This window comes from Macrobrachium rosenbergii, chromosome 19 (assembly GCF_040412425.1).
Source record: "Macrobrachium rosenbergii isolate ZJJX-2024 chromosome 19, ASM4041242v1, whole genome shotgun sequence".
NCBI lineage: Eukaryota > Metazoa > Arthropoda > Malacostraca > Decapoda > Palaemonidae > Macrobrachium > Macrobrachium rosenbergii.
This window is the reverse complement of record NC_089759.1, coordinates 24960680-24984501: the sequence shown is the minus strand read 5'-3', so window position 1 is coordinate 24984501 and position 23822 is coordinate 24960680. Positions and strand designations below refer to the sequence as shown.

The following is a 23822-nucleotide window of genomic DNA, read 5'->3' as shown; positions in this document are numbered from 1 at the left end:
GTCAGTTAATCTAGTCTAACAGGAAAAACTTTGACAAAGTTGGAATATGAAGCTGGTGATATGAGAATTTCTGACAGGGAGTTTAATCAGGAGTAGGAGTAAACTACTCCTCCTGATTCATTCGTTGACCGTTGAATGTATCAGTGACTATTTTCTGATTAATTTTCTGGATACACTTTCTTTTAAGAAACTATCAAGTTTTCACACACACACACACATATATAAATTATATATATATATATATATATATATATATATATATATATATATATATGTGTGTGTGTGTGTGTATATATATATACACATACATACATAAACATGTTGAATAATTCCCAGTAACATGACTGCGTGAAAATGAAATGAAGGTAAATGTTACGTGTTGTTGGGACCCGAAACCAATTTTTTCTCTTATCCGCTTCCCAAAAGAGAATGAAGAAAGGTCAGCCCTTTGAATCCCGTTATTAAAGACCCCGTAAATCTTGCAGCACCGTGAAAGGGGACTATTATGACGTCACCAAGTACGTCATCGTTGCGTCATCAAGTTCCAGACTGTATCGATGTTGTGCGGTAAAGCCGTAACAGTGATCGAAGGATTTTGTTTTTTACCCTGCTTCCACGAAGAAAGGAAGACAGAGGATTAGACAACGAACTTACGCATGAATATTGGTCATACCTTATACGCAAATGTAAATGTATTTTTTAAATGTTTAGATGCCTCATAGCTATTGTTATCCAAGTGGTTTGCAAGTTATTAAGCTGCTGAAATACATTACGTGTGTCTCTTGTTGTGATGCAGTGTCATCGTATGTATTTTTGTAGTATATATGTGTGTTTTCTGTAGCGTTTGAATTATATATATATATATATATATATATATATATATATATATATATATATATATATATATATATATATATATATATATAATATAAACATATATATTTATATATATGCGTTGGTGTGTGTACACTTGTTCTCTCATGACATATGTAACATAAACTGTCACCGGAAAAAATAAGCACACTCTGTTTATTTAGTAATCCAACCAGCCCCATAAATAATAAGTTCAGCCGACCTAAGATAATGCATTCTGTCCCTGGACACGAGTATTATACGCGAATTTATGACCTGACCTCTCGTGTCTGTGTGTCATTTCATTCAGCGGGTCACTGCTTTGCGTCTGCATGTCCTGCCATCAACAAGTTTGGCATAATCAGGCTGAAGGCCACCGATTTTGATGTCACATTTGAATCATTTCCCCGTTTTTGATTTTGGAAAAGTATTCCATTTTCCTTTTTTCAGCTCGCTGGATAATTTCGTGGAAAGATTTGCTCGTTTTAACGAAGTCTTATTCCGTTTACGTTGTCTCGTTTGATCATATTCTATCAATTGAAATGTCTTTTTTAAGGGGATGATATCACTATCCATTTATAACATATTTTACGTTATTCAAGTTCAGCTCCTTCATTTCAATTGATCAATTTTCTGCTTGATTAATTAATAACATAATCTCTTTAAATTGTTTACTCAGAGGACTGACATAGCAGACCTGCGACTGATACACTCAAGTCGGTTTACTAATTAATCTTCTGTTATAAGGGCCATTCACTTAGTTAATTATATAGCTGATCTATCGTGTTGTTGTTTCCTTACTGATAGGTTTTGTGACCATCTTGATAAATGATACTGTCTGTTATTCCCCCTAACAATTTGTATCGCGTTCCTATTTCATTAGAGTATGCTTGTTAAGATACTAATAAATTACTTCACTCATAATTTTGATAATTATTTCACTAATATGTAATATTACCTATGGCGTGGATTTCCTATGAGCTTGGTACCTTGCGGAAAATTGGTTCCACATGACGTCGGTTTTACTTAAAACTATAGCTGACTCCTGAAGCTGACGCTGAAATATGGTTAAGCAGTTAGGTCGATCGTAATAAGTAACAAAACTATAATTAGCCAAGTGTTACAAACTTACCATTCAGCTATCATGGTGGGGATGGGTTGAAATCCATTCTAAGTACAAAATTCGAATAGTAAAATGTCTAGAAGAGTCAATATCAATTTACGATGTATCTCTCTTGATAGCAGAATGGCCAATTCAACCGTTTATCATTCTCGAAATCAAAGACCCAGGTTAGAATCGTTGCCGGGAAAAGGCGCTTATCAGTGATAATTCCCATACGTGTAGGCTATTCCCAAAGTATAGTGAATACGATTTTAAGAGATGTTTGAGATTTAATAATTGTGAGTGTTTAAGAAAAAAGTAACGCGTTATAAATCCAAAACTTTATCATTATTTAAGTAATACAAACTTACCAATCGGCTATTATGGTGAAGTTTGGTTGATGTAAATTCTAAGTACAGAACCTGAATTCAGCAGGCACATGCAGAGCTGAGCCAATGTCAGTTTGAAATCAGAGTGATCAAGTCGACCGTTTATCACTGTTCCTATACCAAAGGTTCGAATCCTGGCAGGGTCAAAAGTACACATCAGTTATAATTCCCTCGGGTGTAAGTTATTTCCAAGTATAATGAATTCGATAATGATGGGTTATCAGGTTATCTGTGGATTAATATAAAACAAGGTATATATATACAGTATATATATATATATATATATATCTATATATATATGTGTGTGTATGTATATATACATATATGTGTATATACACACACACACACATATATATATATATATATATATATATATATATATATATATATATATATATATATATATATTATAAAACTTTTCCCTTTTGGAAGATGTCTCCAATAGGTGCAACTCTTCAAGTTTTCAGTCAGTATATCCCTTACGCCGGGATATACTGGGTGTTACGGGTGTGGACGACCTTGGTCTGTACGACAACAGGGAGGAAACAAGTGAGTGCAATCATTTACTGCGATGATTCACGGAAATCATCTACTTAAAACGAGAACGCCTTTAATGGCTAGGATTAGTATTATTATCTTCAGCTTGTGTATTTTTGAATCATACAGTCTAAGACATACACGGTCAGTCTATTCCGTATATGAATTGAATATCCACAAAACACGAAAAATCTCTTTTCCACTTCCTTTTTCTGGAGAAGTAGCAGCAGCCAAGAGTAGGGAAAAATTTCACTTTCGCATACAAGATACAATATTACCGGTTTATCTCTCTCTGAGGGTCTATCGCATACTCGCCCGCAATGGTCAGACAGAGCGAACTGAACCAGTTGTCTTCAAACATTACACCTAACAGTGATTGGGATACCTAGTGGCCAGTAGACTATCTAGATGTAGCCAGGGATGTATTTAAAAGGGGACAGGGGGTTCCTCGACGAGTTACTCCTCACTTTTCCCCTCTCCTTCTCTTTATTTGAAGAAGAATGTAGATATGGACTTACCTTATTTTAAGACGTTCAATTAAGAAAGCAGGGTTAACTCTATTGGAAAGAGCAACCATTACTGTATGTATGTTAAAGGCCAGGTTTGCAATTAGATATTTTCTAAAATGTACAAAAAATCTCTCATATGAAATATTTTGAAGATAATCGGCTTTAGTGATAAATAACTGTAATTTATGTTTAACGATTATGTCGGTAGTAATAATGGTAATGTTAATAAATGAACAACTGAGTTGTAACACATTTAATCAGCTTTATAACTTGATAACTACGTGAACAGGTTAATAACTAAGGAAACTAACACTGACTGTGACCTCAAAATATAATAATCAAGATTTATCATTATCAAAATAAGGCCAAGATATCACTGTTTCCTCGACTGGGTCTAGATGATGAAATCTGGTTGGAAGGGAGCTAGCTTATGGGAGATACATGGGTTCCAAAGAGAAATATTCATACGTATACTGAGAAAGATAAAATGGTGAGGAAAAAGTTCGCTTAGATTATGTGTAAGTGCAGAGTAGATGGAAGAACGTTGTTTAATATAATGGCGAAAAGAAGAGTGGCTGGAGATTCGAGTATATTTAATCACTAGCTGACCAATCTGGCGCTGCCCGGGAAAACTGTGAATGACAGCCTACGGGTAGGGGAGGGAAGAGGGAGGGGGAGGGGAGGAGGAAGGAAACGGGGAGGGAAAAAGGGAAGAGAGAAAGGGGATGGGGAGGGGAAGATAGAGGGGGAGGGGAAGTCACGTTCCTCTATTAGAAGAGAATAAAAGGCATCTCCACTGAACAAATACAATAAATAAAAAATATTGTATTTCTACGATTCGTGCTCAGGTTTGTCTGTGCGTTTGTGTGTGTATGGAGGGGGAGAAGGTCTGTCTCCCTTGCAACATAGACGGACCTTTTATCGATTGTGTGAATGCTCTGCATGGTAAAACGGAGGAGAGTCGTGCAAAGATCTGACTTTAGCAAAAAATGCACAAATTCGTAGTTGCTTCAGTGCACGTGAACGTACTGCTAACTCGCTATCGTACGAAACTTCAGAAACTCAAGGAAGAAATGGAAGTGTGATCATTAGGCTTAGTAGTTGAAATCCCAATGGTGGACTTGCTGCTCGTATGTGATCATCTAAGTGTTTTTGTTTTTTTGTTAGTGTTTATGTTGACGGTCTGACTGACAGTTCTTTTTCCTTGTAGACGTTCATCCGTTGAACAGTCGTGGGTGAACTGGCAGGTAAACCTTATCGTGAATACCCGGGCTTAGGTATGTAGTGAAGTGTTTTTGCCAAACCGCCCTACAATTAATATTATTCCAAACCTCATTTAAACCCACTCTGTAACGAAATATGTCATCGTGAAGTCACGAAGCGGTCGCTATAACGAATTCCGAAGGTAAAAATGTAGAAGAAACGAACGAGTTAATGAGGAAATTCGCATTAGAACGAATAAAGAAAAAGGAAATACTGTCATTGTACATATTGCATGTCAGGTTGAGCTAGCAGCTACTTAGCATGCGCAAAAGAGGAAGACGAGTGGCTTTCGACGGAAGCTTTTTCTCTCCAACAAATATTATTCCAAACCTCATTTCAACTGACTTTATAACGAAATGCGTTGTCGTGACGTCACGAAGCAGTCGCTATAACGAATTCCGATGGTCAAAACGAAGAAGAAAGGAACGAATTACATTTGAACAAATAAAAAAAAAGGAAACACTGTCATCCTATATCTTGCACGTCTGGTTGAGCCAGCAGCTACTTGAATGGCTTAATACATGGATAAAAGGGACACTAGCCTGGAAAAAAGAGACAGATGCCTGTCTGTCACGGGGGTACGGGTTTGAAACCTACCCTATTATCTAAGTTGGGTCAAAAGATGCCCACCTGCCAAATTTTGTCTAGATCGGTCAAGCGGTTCGGGTTTCTATAGCGCACAAACATATAAACATTCACTTTTATATATAAGAAGATTACCTGTTAAGAGGTAAAAGTGAAAATACATAAAATTTTTAGAGTGGAAACAGGAAAACTGCTTCTGGATTTCCATATTTTATTTATCTTGCTAAGAATGTCCAGTTTGGAGGCTTTTTTTGTTTATCTGTTTGGTCTGTCTGTTGTTTGTATTATTAATGATAACCCTTAGCCTTACAAAGTTGCGTCAGTTTCCTTTGTGTGACTTTGACCTCGTGCGTGTAAACAAAATATCGATGTTTTAATTATCTTCTGTCATGAAAACTTAGCCTATAGTAATGCTGTACAAGGCGGTTTTAATTTTTTATGTTTCTTCCATATTTTGAAGGTAATAATTTGTTTGGGAGTATTTATTTTATAAAGCTGCTCCTAACTTGTTTATACACAAGCTCTCAATATCGGAACCAAAGTTACAACCTGTAATCACTGATGTATAAATTCTTCACCAGCGCGTGAATAAAGAGAAGGGAACATAATCGTATAAAAGGATACCCGCCAACTCATGAAATGCCGTTTTAGCTGGAGCTATTTAAACAAACCCTAAAGAGCCCAACACCCTTTTTTTTTACGTGATGGATGGCAGGAAGTTCGTGATGCAACGTTGCTGTCGGAATTGAATTGTAGTTTTTTTATAAGACTTCTTTAATGTGTCGATTCTCCATTGGGAGGAATTAGGGAACGCCCAAGACCACTTCCGCCGCACGGTAATTGAGTGTGTGTGTGTGTGTGTGTGTGTGTGTGTGTGTGTGTGTGTGTGTGTGTGTGTGTGTGTGCTGGAAAAGCGCTGCTCTGATCGCAGTATCTCCAGGGAAGTCGGAATCATGCAATATATACTAAAATAATCCCGATCAGTTGTTTATTCAAGCGTGATCCACTTTTTAAAACTACCAAATGCTCAATATGAAAAATAGATTTAATTGCTAATTCATGCTGACCCATATTCTTTTTTCAAATGGACCTTTAAAAGAGGAAGAAGTCTAGCTTGCCAAACAAAAGGAGAGAGAGAGAGAGAGAGAGAGAGAGAGAGAGAGAGAGAGAGAGAGAGAGAGAGAGAGACGCAGAATTCGTCATATCCTAAGTCTACAGCTACTGGCGAGAAAGCTTTTTCAGTCGGACGGGTATGCTAGTATATCCTTAATAATTATGACAAAGTTTAAACGATCTTTTGTGAAAGAGCCGTATCTGTGTGTTATTAACTAACACTTTCCCTCAGTCTTAACAAATGTCAAATAATGACAACACTAAGATATATATATATATATATATATATATATATATATATATATATATATATATATATATATATATATATATATATATATAATATATATATAATATATATATAATATATATATATATAATAAATATATATATATATAATAAATATATATATATATATATATATATATATATATATATATATATATATATATATATATTTTTTATTGGTGACAAAACAGATTTTTTTGTTTACCCTACTAAATTCATAAGAATAAAATAAGGTAGATACGTGTAATTCTGGTTTCTAAGTTAATCATAGTGGTTAAAAATAAATTCATGTACCATATTGAGAATCAGACTGATTTTTATTTACCATATTTAAAATTGGACCGATGTCTTTCATATGCCTAATAATAAATTTCCCGGTAAACTTCCCAGATCTTGACAGAAGTTCCATTTCCCTGAATGACGGCTGACAGTTATTCAATATCCTTGATCGTCCGTTTTTGGGGAAAACGCTGAGATGTGCGTGAGAGCCTTGTATCTCCCAGTTTGTTTGCCGTGAAGGTGGGGTCCGTGCGTTTGCGTGTGTGCATCATATCCGGACTGTGAGCTGGGTTTCATAAACAACCTGCTGTAAATAATGATTTTAAGAATAAAAATAGCCAAGTAAAGTCCGTCATATTCGGTTTTTGTTATCTGTATATGGCTTGGTGTGCGTGTGTGTCTGTGTGTAACGTAATCGATGCTTTGTCATTACAGTGTAACACTGTTTTTTCTTTTTATTTTTCGCGAGGCACGTGTTGCTAAAGAGCTCCAAACTTTCACCCAAACTCTAAAAGATACAGTAGCTGAACTAAATTGGGCTTAAAGAGCTTCAACTCCTCACGCAAATTTCGGAAAAAAATGAGATGTAAACTGGCATATGCCTAGTTTATAGAACCGATGAGTCAGTTCACCATCACTCATTATGATTACGAAATGTCATGAAATTTTGATGATATTCATGAATGTCTATTCGGCATATGAAATAGGGGTTGAATGCTCTACAGAGCATTTACCGTGGCTGTATGTTGAATGAATTTGGAAGGTGAGATGTAAAATTTTCTTTTTAGGACTTTTATTTGAGATTCTTCTATACTTTTTTTATTGGGTTTCATGGTGCATTTACCTTTTCAATTAATCGCTCACTTCTTGTTATGTAGATTTCCCGGGTGTTATTCCTTCAAAGGTACATTGACTGCTTGTTATGTAGATTTCCCGGGTGTCATTCCCTCAAAGGTACATTGACTGCATTACCTTTCTAGAGTACGAAAGTATGCAAATGTTGTAAAAGAGTAGTCGTCATACACGTAATGAATCACATAGTTTCATCTGAACTTCCTTTGAGACGGTGTAATAACGTAAAGAGCGACACCAAATTCTTGAAATTAATTAAATTGCACATATGAAAACTCCCATTCCCAAAGACCAGTGCTACGAGCCTAAAGATCTTCACAAAAATACACGTACCGGAGAAAGGTCACATGTTGAAAACCCGCAATTATGCCGTCGCTGTCAACCATGGTCACCCTGAACTCTTAACTCTACACACACACACATTAGTACAGGTGACTGCACAAGTCTGTTGTCCCCAGTTCATCCTCCATAGAAATTTCCATCAAGGGCAAACATTGCCATTTTTCTTCGAAAGCATGAAAGAGTAGATAGATGAATCGGTAGTCAGCTGGAGGGAATTATTAATTTTCTCTGATCTGCGACATCGAATATGAGCTGTTCCTCTTAGTTTTTATTTGTTTTTAATAATAATAATAATAATAATAATAATAATAATAATAATAATAATAATAATAATAATAATAATAATAATAATAATACATGAATCCCACAACCCTTTTAGAATATGAGTGAGACCTCACTAATTGGTAAAGACACTTATTACCTAAGATTTTTTTTTATTGCTTTTACCATTACAGACCCCCCTTTACGCAGCTTCGTTTCTTTACAATCCTTGATATTTTCATTTCGGGATTTTGTACCCCTGCTTGGGGGGACAGCAGCTTTCAGGGATCTGTTATCTTATAGGCGAAAATTACCCGAAGTGTTGGTTTCGGTATCTCAGCTTCCTGTTTAATTTCAAATATGATGTAAATTGCTTTAGAATTTAAAATTTTGTGGCATCAGAAAGAAGCCAGTATTACAGCCTCTTTATTTGTATACAGCTATTTCATATCTGTTGAACGAGATAGCTCTTTTATTTCTACAGTTATTATAATAGATTAACAATGATTTTTTCCGTTTCTGTTCAAGAGAGTGAATGCAGTATTGTTAGGATGTAGAATCTGCATTTTCAAATAAGGCATTCACAGTGAAGGCAAATTATATCAGAGGACATAAAAAGAAATTGTCCGCCTCATAATGCTTCGATTATGTAAGTAAATCAAATAATTAATGCACTGAATGTTACGACATGATATTTGAACTTCTTAGGTTAAAAGAGATTCAGAATATAAGTGAAAGTAAAAAAGTAATCGTCCACTGAATATAGAAACCAACTGCTCTTTAAAATGGACGAGAGCAAAACAGACAACATCAATGTGCTGTGGAAACAAACATTTCTGTTTCAAGTGAAGAAGAAAAGGGAAGACCTTTGTTGGGGGACACGGAATGAGAATTTAGTATGACATGAAAAATGTTTTGAAAATTACGCATCGGATAAGAAATGAGGGAGCAAAAAAGGGCGGAGGGAGGGAAGCTAAAAATAGAATTGACGATCAATGACATCAAAGTAAAAGATGCACTTCGTTAAGGCCTGCCTCAGTTGAGAAGGGCGGTCCATGAGCTCAAGACGGGGTGAATAGAGTGGCTTTTATGACAAAATAGACTTTTGGTTCAATGTATTAATATTACACAATTCCTCTGTGCGTTTTCGTTTCATTTTAAAGATCGGGCGAGGCTTCCTTCAACTGATATAACCAGATTTCAAATATTCTGTTTCATGCATCATTCTCTCCGTACAATCTGTAGACTGTCTGAGGAAATATCTTTACAATACATGAAGTCACAAGAGCCTAACTAGTACATTGAGTTACATGTGATGTACGTAATCATATACTGAATTTATATCCAGTGTATTTCACAAGTGAATGTAATTCGGCATGCACCTTGCGTGAATGCAGTTTGGATCATGCTAATGAGATTGCATGTCCGTTTGGGATTTGCGTGTCTGCCTATCTGTGCTTCGTATGGAGGGAAAATGTACTCCAAAGAATTTTTGTCTGATTATTCTTTATTCAGTGCTGGACGTAAGATTAAGAGAACAGATTATCTCTTCACGTCTGTGAGGATGTTTATAGGAGTATCCCGTTGACCTTGACACCTCTACCCTTTTTGACTGAAATACCTTTTAGACATGGAAATATGTTTCCGAAGATTCTTAAATAATAAGATAGGTGATCAAAGACTGTGGGGCGAGGTCATTTGGCAGTCGTTAATGTTTGTACTCTGCGTAATTGCTGTTTGCTTATATTGCACTTAGGTTTTGCAGTGTTAAAACTTTTTTGACATTTTTGTCTCTTTTTCAGGGATGGGTTCCTAAGCGAAAATGAATTCGGAGCGCTGTGCAGGGCTCTTTTCCGAAATGATCGCGGAAAGCCTTACCCTGTGGATTCAAATATGCTGAATCACATCTTCCAGATTTTCGATACAAATAAGGTAAGATTTTCACTGGAGTTCATTCTTCAAACTAATAGTGTTTTGTAGCATCTGTTACTTTACTGAAATATTCATTGCAGATTGCTGTCTTTAGAAGAATTTCAATTATCGAGTGTTTTTATTTCTCGAATGTATGATGATTATTGCTACGGTATTAACTGATCCTTTGAGCCGTATAATTTTCGGAGTGCATTTTATTATAACACCTTACCTTCCTCGTGTTCATCTCATTACGTAAATAGCATTTTCGCTTATACAACCTGATGCAGTATATGTCTTTTTCTTATCATCGTGATAACTACATAAACATTTCCGCACACTTGTGCAAGGCACTTCTAGTCGACACACTACCTATATTGTACCAAAACCATCTCTTGGCAATGTTTAATTTGATCACAAACTGCGCTGAATTTAACATACTGAAATCGATTGTTATACTTTCAAAGGAAAATTCATTCAACGCCAGACTGCTTATTATCGAGCTTCTTTATTGAATTTCAAAGCAGTACAGTGTAACTCAATTTTCTATCACAAGTTGGTTACCACGTAAAATTAGTTAGGTTTGGGTTCGATCAAAATGAACGATTCAGGAAGAAAGTGCTTAGAACCGAAATATTCTGAAAAAGAAGCTCAAAGAGGACTACCGAGCTGGTGAAGAAAGGTGAGGGAAATGTGAGGAGAAGAGGCCGTTATATGGCATAACCTGCTCGCGCACCTTCAGCAAAGATGTTCGATGGAGCCATACAGTTAATCAAGACTTCTTTAACCGATGAAATGAGTATAGAAAACTTCTTGGCGGCTAGCTTAGATAGTATTAGTTCTTAAGGATATGTACTTCAAAATAACATGAAAAATGCATCACCAAAAACTCTCCTTATTAGACTTCAGTACGGGGCACTAATTCCAAAACAAACTTACAACCTTAAGAGAACAAGCTATGAAACAACAGACTGGGACGTCCCAACAACCACAACCTGTCTCTACCAAAACCGCCATGGAGTCTCTCCTCCCGGCCACCTTCCTTCGCCTACAATCCCCTAACCCGTTCCCATCTTTACCTTTACAAACCCCCACCCAGTCCCCAAGACCACAAGATAACATGTAGTATATATTGATCCTCTGTACTCAAAGAAGGGAAGAAGTTTTGCTGAACGTTGCACATGTGCTCTGGTGTATATACTATGACATTTCCTGACTGTACTGAAATTTAAAACTTTTAAAGGCGGACTTTCATTTTTTGGTTTATTTCTGCCGATGAACGAGACTTTAAAATTTCATGTCTCATTGCCAGTCTCTTAAGAATTTAATCAAGTTTCAATACTATATATTTTAAACACACTACTGTGGGAAAAATGAGATATGACAGAAGAAATAAGTCACTGAAACACCATGAAGGACTGACTACATTACAATAATCTTTTGTCCTTACTTGAATAGAAGACTCCAGGGTAGCCTACTGAATCACTAACGATATTTTTAAGGGCATATATTGATTACAGAGCATTTGAAGAATGTGACTTTTACCGGATTAGATATAAAAACCGGTATTGCAAGACCCAGCGGAAGACAACTCGGTCTCCAGCGCATTCTTGTATAATCAAAACACATTTTCAGGGTACAATACAGATTCCCAAATTTCACTAGGGAGACGGGAAATCAATTAGTTTCAGTTCAAGACAAGTGCTTTATTTCTTATGCCTTCACTGATTCTAGTTACGTCATATGGTAAGGTCATGCACCGTATTCTTCTTTACCAGTTATTCTTGCCATGAATGAGTACTTTTCTCCTAAAGATGTGATCAGTCACGGAATTGTAAGCCGTATGGAAATCCAGTTGTTACAGATTTGTGGCTTTTATTTTCTCTTCTCAGTATTTTCAAAGAAAAGTATTCTTGTATGCCCCACTGTACAGAGTACTATATTGATTTACTGTGCTATGCCACGCATGGGAATGAGAACTAGGTTCAGAAACCTGTGATCTGTTACAGGGAAATGAGCTTCGTAAATTGTCTCATCATCAAATTTATTAGAGGAATAAATCCCTTATTTATTTTGGCTGATTACCATAAATCCAGCGGACTGGGAGCTTTAGATGTAAATTGGTAATTTATATCTAAATATATATAAATTAGTTTCTTTTTTTGTTTGTAATCAACCCTCACTTTTGTGTCTGCCTCATTTTTTAATTCCTTGATGATTATCATTAAATTTTGACTAGGTATATTAGAAGAGTTAAAATAATATCTAGCATTTTACTTATTACAGATCATGACAATAATAAATGCAGCCTACATATAAAAAGTAATGACGATTACGTGAAGTTGAAAAAACCTAGTCGCTTTTTCAAACAGTCATTACTTAAATACCTTAATGATCGGAAAGGTGGGAGTAAAGATACCATATGAATATGAGTTGGGTAACTGAAATTTCGTATTGGATGAGTGGGGCATGGTACGAGATCAGCTAATCAATGAAATCCTACTTTTGCTCGAGTTCAACCCTTAGACAGAACTAATTGCAGGTTGGCTCTAGGTTCACTGACGGATAATAGCCACTTCATTTCTCTGCAGGAGTAGCGAATAACCACAACAAAAGTTGATAACCTGCTTACAGCTCTTTATTTTCTACCGTATCTGGTATAGACTAATGTAACAACAACGACCCCAGAAGAGTACCATATGGAATACATGTGACAGGTATAGGATTGGTGGACACTGTCAGCAAATCTCTAATGCTAGTCATTTTCAAACTTAAGTAGACTAGTTACAGAATCTCCAACCCTCAAGTTACGATTATAGTTTCATACACATACATACATACATACATATATACATACTTACTTTTTATATTAATGTGTGTGTGTGTGTGTATGAAAGGTTTTCTTAGATGTACTAGCTAGATCTATATGCAAATTAAATGTCAAAAAACAAGATTCAAGGTTCTTGTATATTGGCTAAATCTTGAAGGAAATTTTGAGTGTTTCCTCTCAACTATCTTGAAGTAAATTTTAAGTGTTTCTCTCAACTATTATAAATTTTGAGATTTTGTGATATTAAATTAACGATGCCGTATTCACTCACTGGCGACACTGAAAATATTTTGGATAAAAAGAAATTCAATGCAAGGGTTAATTTTTCCTAACTGCAGTCCATCAGGAAAAATTGTTTATCTTTAGAAAATTGCTGCAAAGGATTTACGTTGCGTATGGTAAGCCATCATCCAAAGTGACTCTTCGCTATACCATCAGGAGCTCTTCAACGTGAAATATCATGATGAAGGCTATCACTGGTTATTAAGGCCATCATCTATGATAGCCAGTCAGTCCTTCAACTCCTGAGCGTGACTTCAGCTATTACCCAAAGCCCAGAAACTACCTGCGGCGAAAGATAAGATGGCGGCCATTGGAATGGAATGGCGAATATGGTTTACAAGATTTATTCGTCTTCTCTGTATCTTCTTTTTATCACGCTGGCCTAAGGAGTGGTTCGTAGCTTGAAACTGAATTGACAAAGAAAGCGCACGAGTGTGTAATTCAGTATAAGAAATTGATGTTGCAATACTGAAAGTAAAATCATTTTTATTCAACAGAAAAAAAACGAACTTTGCGATGTAGCTTTAAGTGAGTTTTTTTTATTTTTTTTTTAATTGCGTCAAGAATATCATGCTATCTTTCTGTCCTATTCAGGCAAAAAAAAAAAAAGAAGCCATCATGAAAAAAAGTTGTAATGACCCTTGACGGGTCTGTCAGCTTCAGGAATTATGAGGTGTACACGGGATGTCATGCGGTAACGTGATTGCTCCGCCGTTCATTAGCCCTTACCTAATGGGCTTCTCTGCAGCGGAGGACCAGGAAGCAAGGGTTCACGAACATCAGACTTTCCTTGGTTTTTCGCGTTGCTTTAAAACGTCCTATTGAGGAAATGAGGAAGTACACGGGAAATCTCTCCATAAGGCGAAGAATATGTGAAAGAGCTATTTCTGCATTAATAGGATCTGGTTGCGAGGGATTATTAATCACGCTTCACACTTACTCATTATACATTAATATTTTGAAATCTGAGATGGTTTTCAGACCATGGCAAATGATCCATAATAGTGGCCACACCTACCCCAAACTTTATCTTCCTTCTGATTTCCGATATGAGAAGCTGTCTGTCGAATATAGTTGTGTAATATAATGTTAAACAACTTATTTTGCAATGAAGAAAATAAAGTCAACTGCTTTCTCCACTTTTTAACGTTCTCAGATATATACTAAAGATTCGGATCTGTTCTTGTCTTTTATTCAGGAACTTAATCTGTTATTTCCTATAACTCCATTAAGAACATTTTTTTTTATTTGTAACCACAAACTCAGAACTATGTATAAAGTACCTTCTGAACAATAACAATCATCCAAAAAATCCCTGACACACATTCTGTGCCTTTCACTCGTATCTAATATCTAAAAACGTACATTACATCATGAAATTATTTTTTCTTCTTTGCGTCAATGTCAGTGGTTACGATTTGCAATTTCCGAGTCAATACTGCCACGACTAGACTTACGATAATGTTATTTCTTCACTTCACCCACTTTTATACCAAGCCAGTTTTTTTTTCTTGCTAGAAGGTTAATGGTTTTCCTTCTCTTTTCATTGGAAGGTCTGAATCGATTCGTACGTTGCTGTAGTCTGCAATAGCAAGCGTTCATCTGGTAATATTATGTGAATATAAATTTTATGCTAATCTAATTGTGATACAGGTCTTGAAGACCGAGCTTTTTCTTGATTAAATAGAAAACTACTATTATCAATCGGACAATACCTCAAGTCTAAACTCTCATATGGTTAGCCATAAGGATTTCCTATTAAATGGGAAAGAAAATTAGAGAATGACAAGCTTAGGAGGTTGGATAGCCAAGAAGGAACTTAGACAAGTACGTGTGAAGTGACCAAAGGGGGACAGATGAAAAGTAAAAGACAGAAAGAAATGCAGCTGAGGGCAACGGGAGGCTACAGAGAAATCTCATCTCCTCTTACAGTGTACCATAGAGACAAAATGCTGAACTTTCATTCAAATTTTGAGTTTTTTATGAAATGCCACATGACGGTAAGACGATAAGGTTAGCCTACTTTAGATTGTGTATTTAGCACCAGTACGTTGTAAAACTACTTCCCAAAGATTTGAAATGTAATCAGAATTTAGTTCCAATATATATATGTATATATATATATATATATATATATATATATATATATATATATATACACATATAGGCTATAAATACAAGTATATATGTATATGTGTGTATGTATATCTACCGTATATTCTGTTTGCTTTATTGGTTCATGAGTATAACTCTCGTTTTGCTGAATCAACATTGTGTCACAATTCTTGACTCGAGATGTTTGCAAGGCCATTTTCATGCTTGTCGCAATGTTTACGTAACCGTTTCCATTGGTCATGTGAGCATTATTTGTGACATGTTCTAAAATACTGCGAGTTCCGCGTGATCGATTTTCGTAGTGTTTATTCTTTTACTTTCATTCCCTGGTTCTCTTACTATTTATTGTTGAGCTTTGGTTTCGTATAAATAGATCACTTTAATTTTTCAGGTAGTAAAATACAAAAGCCTTTATCATGGGAAGAAAATAACAGTAGAAGTAAATAGTTTTTGTTTTTTTTTATAAAATGCTCTATTTTTTTAAGGAAATTTATTTCTTTTTGTAACATCTAGTAATGACCTACTAAGGTGGAACCTTGCGGCTGGCAGTAGGGCACGTCTTACATTCCCCCTTTTTTTTTTCTTAATAGCAGGGCAATTCCTACTTTTCTTCCTACTTTTTTTGTGATGATGATGATGAAAGGGTCGAGGGAAGTTTGGGTGAAGGAGGAGGAGGAGGAGGAGGAGGAAGAGGAGGAGGAGGAGGAGGAAAAGACTGGCTCCCAGGACCTCTTTTTAATGACTGGAAATTCTGCCATTTTTCTAGATCATGTCTCGTTAAGACTCCAGATTAACCCCCTTATTAATCCGCAATCCCGTGGTGATTATTGTCGTCCTTGCGCAGGGAGTGATTCCTTTGTTCCCTAATTATCGCAAAAATCTGCGGCGGCGTTGGTGGGAAACGAAATTACGCTTTATCTTGGTACATTTTCTTGTACTGGTGGTGTTTTCATTATTTTACGAGTGAGGGTATATAAATGTTCTGAGTCTTAAACTAAATTGTCTTTCATTTTCTCCGTGAACTCATTTACATTCGTTCGTTAGACTAATTTCTTCAATTTCATCGTTGAACGTGTGTATATATATATATATATATATATATATATATATATATATATATATATATATATATATATAAAAAAATATATACAGTATATATACAGTATATATATATATATATATATTATGTGTGTGATTATAATCACACTGGCACGTGATTTATATATCACTCAAACCCATAGATTAAGAGTAACATTCTGGGTGAAGATCCTGACACACTTTTAGGGCATAGTTTTTCTCTAAGACAGTTTTCATTGAAAGCGATTGCTTTTGTGGCATCAATGAGTTTTGTGCCGGAATTTTCGTATCGTCGGAGTTTTTTCTGATTCTCAGGCGTCAGCCTTCGGTGAAGAACACACAAACTTCTTTGTTCCAATGTTTTCTGTCACGACAGCTGCTTCTCCACTCTGTGATTGTAAATCCAAATTGTCCATCCGCATGTAGAGACAAAATGACTGTAAATCCAAATTGTAAACCAGTAGTCACTTGAAAATGCCTCAGGGTGGAGAAACAGCTGTCGTGACAGAAAACAATAAATGGAACAAAGAAGTTTGTGTTTTTCACCGAAGGCTGGCGCCTGAGATTCAGAATAAAACTCCGACGATATGAAGATTCCGGCAAAAACTCATTGATGCCACAAAAGCAATTGCTTTCAATGAAAATAACACACACACACACACACACACACATATATATATATATATATATATATATATATATATATATATATATATATATATATATATATATATATATATATATATATATATATATATATATATATATGTGTGTGTGTGTGTGTGTGTGTGTGTGTGTGTGTGGTCTGTGTGTGTGCTGAGATTTTTGCGTATAAATCCTTGTTCGGTAGTCTTCTTTTAAACCTTACCCTAATTTTAAAAATCACAACACCGAGAAATAAAGAAAAATCTTGCAATGAGTTTTACAGCATTACGACTAAAATAAATGGATGATATGTTCGTGACTTTCGCAGTCAAAATATGATTTGTTTGGTAAAAAATCGTTTATATTATACCTGTAAACCGAATGAAATGGAATGGAATATAATGTAGGTCGCAGGTTTTTAATCTTACCTGCCATGGCAGTGGTGAATTGTCCACACAGAGGCAGCGGTACTCTTCCTCGGTACCAAAATAATTTGTGCCTTCCGAACGCCATGTCGTCGGATTAGTTTACGTATAATTTTCCTCACCCCTTTAACTATTAAAGTAAATTATACCCATTATAATATAAGGACAATACATAACGTCTGTGTTTTTTTATGAAAAGTTTATGGGGAATGACATTTTATTTACCGGAAGGAGCCAAACAGAATCATTTTAGAAGCAAAAATCGTCTGCTGCAAAGCATACGAGGAGAGAAACAGACGCCTGAGCGTATTTTAAGATTTGTGGAACGAGGTCTTCCTCCTCTCTTCAATTTCAGTTGACCTTTACTTTTCTTTCCACAGGATCATGTGATCGACAAAGAGGAGTTCCGCTTTTGTTGGCAGAAATGGATCAAGCAGGTATGTCTTGCTCACTGTCTCTCTCTTCCTTCCTTTCACATTAAATAAGTTTGCTTCCAGGTTGTTTAAGTGGCATATGGGTTTCTCTCTCTCTGTCTCTCTCTCTCTCCTTATTTTAACTTTCGATAAAAGATTCCTTATTAGTTTTGTGGGCGCGCGCGAGCGTGTAGTGTTCATTTCTCTCTGTCTCTTTGTTTTAGCCTTCAGTAGAAGATTCCTTATTAGATGACAGCGTGCGCGTATATTTGTGTGTGTGTGTGTGTGTGTATGTGTGTGGACGAGCGTATTCTCTCTCTCTCTCTCTCCTTATTTTAACCTTCGATAAAGATTCCTTATTAATTTTGTGGGCTCGCGCGAGCGTGTAGTATGCATTTCTCTCTATCTCTCTTTATTTTAGCCTTCCATAGAAGATTCCTTATTAGATGACTGCGCGCGCGTATATTTTTGTGTGTATGTGTGTGTGTGTGTGTACGACAGTATTCTCTCTCTTTCTCTCTCCTTATTTTAGCCTTCGATAGAAGAATCCTTATCAGTTGTACGTGTGAGTAAAATGCATTCTGTCTGTCTCTCTCTCTCTCTCTCTCTCTCTCTCTCTCTCTCTCTCTCTCTCTCTCTCACACACACCTTTTATTGCTCGAGTTAGCCCAGGATATCACCACAACGTTTATGTATTTCAAAGGGGCAAAAATATTCCCCTTCGCATGCGATCCCGGGCCATCCTGTGTAGTCTAAACCACCCTTAGCGGCATCCATCATCCAGCTGTCGGTGCTTGTAGCCCTGACTGTTTGCATGCTACCAAATACCGTCTTATTATTTGGAAGGTGTCAGACTCGGCTGGGAAAAAGTACTATGCATTTATCTCTCTCTCTCTCTCTCTCTCTCTCTCTCTCTCTCTCTCTCTCTCTCTCTCTCTCTCTTTTTTTCAAGTCCTTTTAGAAGTGTGCTTGTTAATTGTTTGTACTTCAAGACTACTTATTCAATTTTTTTATAACATGGGTAAGCCAGTTTAAATTTTTGAATTGGTTAATCGAAAGGATCCAGTAAACGAGTAATTTTAATTGCTCATCTGAAATCTTTTTTCGACTCAAAAGCTAATAATTTGTAGTTAACACAACAGTCCTTCGTTTTATTTTTATTAACTATCAACTTATGTTTACAAATAAGGGGAAATGGTGGGAGTCTGTACCTGAGAATAGTCACATAACCGATATTGCAAGTATTTAGACCTCCAGATTTAGTGTATTGTCTCAAAATGTTATCTAAACTCTTGCAGTGCGAATATTTATGGCATCCTTTTCTTGTTAGTCAAATCATCCATCTCAGCATCACAGGCTGTCAAGCCTAAAATTTATTAAATCAAATCAAATCAAAATGAGAAAAAACTGAGCAGTTCTGCATGGCTGTGCCACAGAGTATCCTCTCTGGAAAAAGAATGACCGAATATCAACTCACTATTAATATATAGTCTTGCAATTACCGCTCATACATAATTTGCGGCCGCATGTAAACATTTGGTTCTGTATCACTATTGCATTTAAAGCTTTGCATCCTCTCCTGATGGCCGACAAGTAGGTTATGTTTTGATGCGGTTCTTATAAAAATATAATTTAATCAAGGTTGCGCTTCGTGAATGACAAGTGATTACATTGTGGGGAATTCTGAGCTCGATAGGGGCCTTTTGGCTTGGTGTATTAATTACTTATATTTTTCATTACATATTTAACACACACACACACACACACACACACATATATATATATATATATATATATATATATATATATATGTGTGTGTGTGTGTGTGTGTGTGTGTGTGTGTGTGTGTGTGTGTGTGTGTGTTTTATCTCACACATTACCACAGGTGAAAAATAAGAGACGGGGTATAGGTCCTGACCAGTTTCGACTTTATTTCCAATAAATGAATCACGTACAAAAGTGATTATAATCATATATATATATATATATATATATATATATATATATATATATATATATATATATATATATACTGTATATATAATTATATATATTAATATATATATATATACAATATTCCATTTTTAATTCATTTTGACCCATGTTGTATGTTTGGGTACGTATACTTTTACCCGAGAATATGTGAATGCACATACTTCGCTATAACTGCAGTAACTCAGTGAAATGTAAACCAGAGTAAAAGATATTAATTGCATTCCGTTATCTTCCCTCAGGTCGTCCGTCCCGTAACGGCCTTGCTAGTGGTGGATGTACAGAATGACTTCATCTCTGGTTCCCTTTCCATTAGCAATTGCCCAGCTGGTCAACATGGAGAAGAGGTAAGGTGTTGGGATATAAGAGGAAAATGTTAATAACCTTTCGAAAAATTTATTATTTCTTTCGCGTATTGGTGTATATCACACAATGATGTGTGTGCGTGTGTGTGTGTGTGTATATATATATATATATATATATATATATATATATATATATATATATATGTGTGTGTGTGTGTGTGTGTGTGTGTATACATATACATATATATTAAAGATTAGCCTATTTCCTCTAACATGGGATAGATCCAGAGAAAAATCATCACAACAGTCATGGTAACAAGCATTCTTTAACTGATGAATTGTGACTGAGCCTCCTGTGTAATGAAACTTCCACAAAATACGCTACTTTATATTACTATCCATATAGAGGGCTTACCAGTAGCATGTCGAACCCCATAAACACACTGTACATACCTTTCGTCTCCGCACGCGCCAATAACCTAAATGTTGTAACGCCAGTTTTAGTAACCATAAGTCAATCACTCACGTAATTACTTGCTTCCTTAATATTCATTCCCTTTGTTTCGTGTACCTCTTTCACTACATCTATCCACTTCTTTCTAAGTCTTCCTTTCTTCTTTCCACCTGACAGTTCTAAATTTTTTTTTTCTCAACCTATCATCCCCCCTTCTTTCTAGATGGCTGAATCATCTCAGAATACCCTGATCCATATTTAGTGTTCTGTAAAAGAAAACTATTGTGCCGGTTTTGTCTGTCCGTCCGCCCTCAGATCTTAAAAACTACCGAGGCTAGAGGGCTGTAAATTGGTATGTTGATCGTCCACCCTCCAATCATCAAACATACCAAATTACAGCCCTCTAACCTCAGTAGTTTTTTATTTTAATTAAAGTTAAATTTAGCCATAATCGTGCATCTGGCAACGGTATGGGACAGGCCACCACCGGGCCGTGGTTAAAGGTTCATGGGCCGCGGCTCATACAGCATTATACCGAGACCACCGAAAGATAGATCTATTTTCGGTGGTCTTGATCAAGGTCTAGATCAGTGGTTCTCAATCTTTTTTTAGTGATGGCACCCTAACTAATGTAATCATTACCATGGCACCCCTTCTTCACCATCCCACCATATCGCACGTATTAACTTCTTATTTAATGAATAAAGTTATTGCCCATACTCAAACCAAAATCAGTACACCGTACATGCAGAAATATACTGTACAAACAAAGAGCATATCAGAAGAATTAGATAAACATAATTAAAATAGATACGCTGATAATAATTATATGAAGACTTCTGCAAACTTTTTTTTTTTACAAATGTTCATTGAGATGACCTATCCACGACAAAATTCATGACAATCTTGCGGCACCCCTAGGCACTGTATGTGGCACCCCAGGGTGCCACGGCACCCAGTTTGAGAATCACTGGTCTAGATACTCTCTAGACCTTGGCCTTGATTATACGCTGTACAGAAAACTCGATTGCCCTGAAAAAACTTCGGCGCATTTTTTACTTATTTATTTTCGTCTGCACTTTTTTACATCTGCGTACCTCCACACTTCTCATCGCATCAGTTTTTCACGTGCTGCTTGTGCTATAGGTTCAGCCACTTTTTTCATTCTCATGCACCACCAAATTTCAATTTCATTAAAGAGAGTTGGCTAAATAATTCCTTCATACATTTCAACCTGGGTTTCCATTGACAGTTCAAGTATCTTCCCAGTCTTTTGCTTATAACCCCTCTCCCTTTCTCGCTTCACCTATTCTGTGCGTCACTTTTTTTTCCTACTACCATCATCCGTTATATGCATTCCTAAATACTTCTATAAATCAACTGCTTCCACTCATCTACCATCCATATTGACAGTTATTGCCTCATCTTCCCAGTTCTTATCCTACCACATAATCTTAATCTTGCTCACGTTTACTGTCAGCTTTCTCATCTTACAAGCATTTTCAAACTCCGAGTACATTCTGCAGCTCCTCTTCGTTGTACCCAATCAGCACTACCGTCTGCAAACATCAACCATTCCACACTCCTTTCACGACTCGTTTTATCATCCCACAACTTTGCAACTACATCTAATACGCTTTCTCAGAGAGTCATTTCTTTTACAGAGGAATCCCTTCCGTACAGTTCATAGTATTCGTAACAAAAATAAACATTAAACTCCCAGCGTCGATGACCAGTTTACAGAAAACAATCAGCCATTTATTTCATGTCTTTCTTTCGTTTTCTATAGGTCATATGCCCAATCAACCGACTGTTGGACGAGGTGCGATTCGACATAGTCGTGTACACCCTTGATTGGCACCCTGAAAACCACGTCTCCTTTATTGACAATGTGCATCTACGGCCTTTCCACACGACCTGTAAGGTACTGGAAAAAAACCTTTTCTAACTTCTTGATAAGTATGAACCGTCATATTCCGTTTGCTTTTTAGATTGCAACCATAAAATACCAGAATTAGGTTTTTTTCATTTTCGAGCTCACGTGAATTTATCAGTGAAATACGTGTTTAAAAATGTACATCAGTTTTTGGTGAGTTTGCGCTTTAGAATACATTCGCTTTATAAATAAAAACTATGAAATAACTGACATTTTGTCTTCACTTTAGAGAACATTTTGCTGTCACCACAGGAATCACAATTTGTTTATATCATCAAGGTCATAATGTGATTTTCACCTCGAGATCATTGTTTAAGTTTATCGTCGCGGTCTTAGTTTGAGTTCATTTTCGAGGTTATGAGGATTTACATGTGAAAACTGTGATACTATAAAATAAAAATTTGTGTTTTTAATGAAATTTTATGTAATATGTTGTTCCAATAATTCAGCTGACACCAGACGAAACCAATGTGTATGACACGGTGGTCTTTGATGTCAATGACGATGGAACACCTATGGAACAGAAGATGTGGCCGAAACACTGCGTTCAGAATTCCTGGGGAGCTGAACTTCACGAAGAACTGAAAGTAAGAAGAATTGAATCTAAGAAATGTATTTCCTTCGTTCCATTCCCAAATGGTCAAAGTAGTGGTCAGTGGAACACGTACCAAAAAAGTTTGGAATCGAGAAGTTTAAAGAGTTCAGTGCATGTTGGCCATTGTATTACCATTAGTCGACGTGTTTCATATCGTGAATTTGCTCTTTTCTTTTTCTCCGTGCTACTCTCACGGAACACAAATAAAGAATTTCATTCTTCCCCCCTAGATGATGGAAGATGCAGTGTACATCCACAAAGGAACAAATCCGGACATCGATTCCTACAGCGCTTTCTGGGACAACAACAAAACATCTCACACGAGTCTTCATGAAGAACTGCAGAAGAAGAACGTCACGGATGTTTTCGTGTGTGGAATAGCTACTGATGTCTGTGTTGGTGAGTCCCAAAAGACGACTGACGCCTGCATATTTTCAAAAATCACTGTCATGTCAGCTTATGCATGGTGC

The 23822-nt window shown here is 36.2% G+C and overlaps 1 protein-coding gene across 4 annotated transcripts in view; it reads left to right on the top strand.

The window, feature by feature from the left end:
* The window catches only part of Naam (Nicotinamide amidase), a 104024-nt gene that overhangs the window by 74336 nt on the left and 5866 nt on the right, over positions 1 to 23822 (top strand). For all 4 annotated transcript variants that reach the window (XM_067121310.1, XM_067121311.1, XM_067121314.1 and 1 more), the window contains 6 exons: positions 10175 to 10304; positions 18038 to 18094; positions 20305 to 20409; positions 22611 to 22745; positions 23207 to 23344; positions 23583 to 23751. In XM_067121310.1, the coding sequence (XP_066977411.1) occupies positions 10175 to 10304; positions 18038 to 18094; positions 20305 to 20409; positions 22611 to 22745; positions 23207 to 23344; positions 23583 to 23751 (734 nt within the window). The remainder of the gene's footprint in view (positions 1 to 10174; positions 10305 to 18037; positions 18095 to 20304; positions 20410 to 22610; positions 22746 to 23206; positions 23345 to 23582; positions 23752 to 23822) is intronic.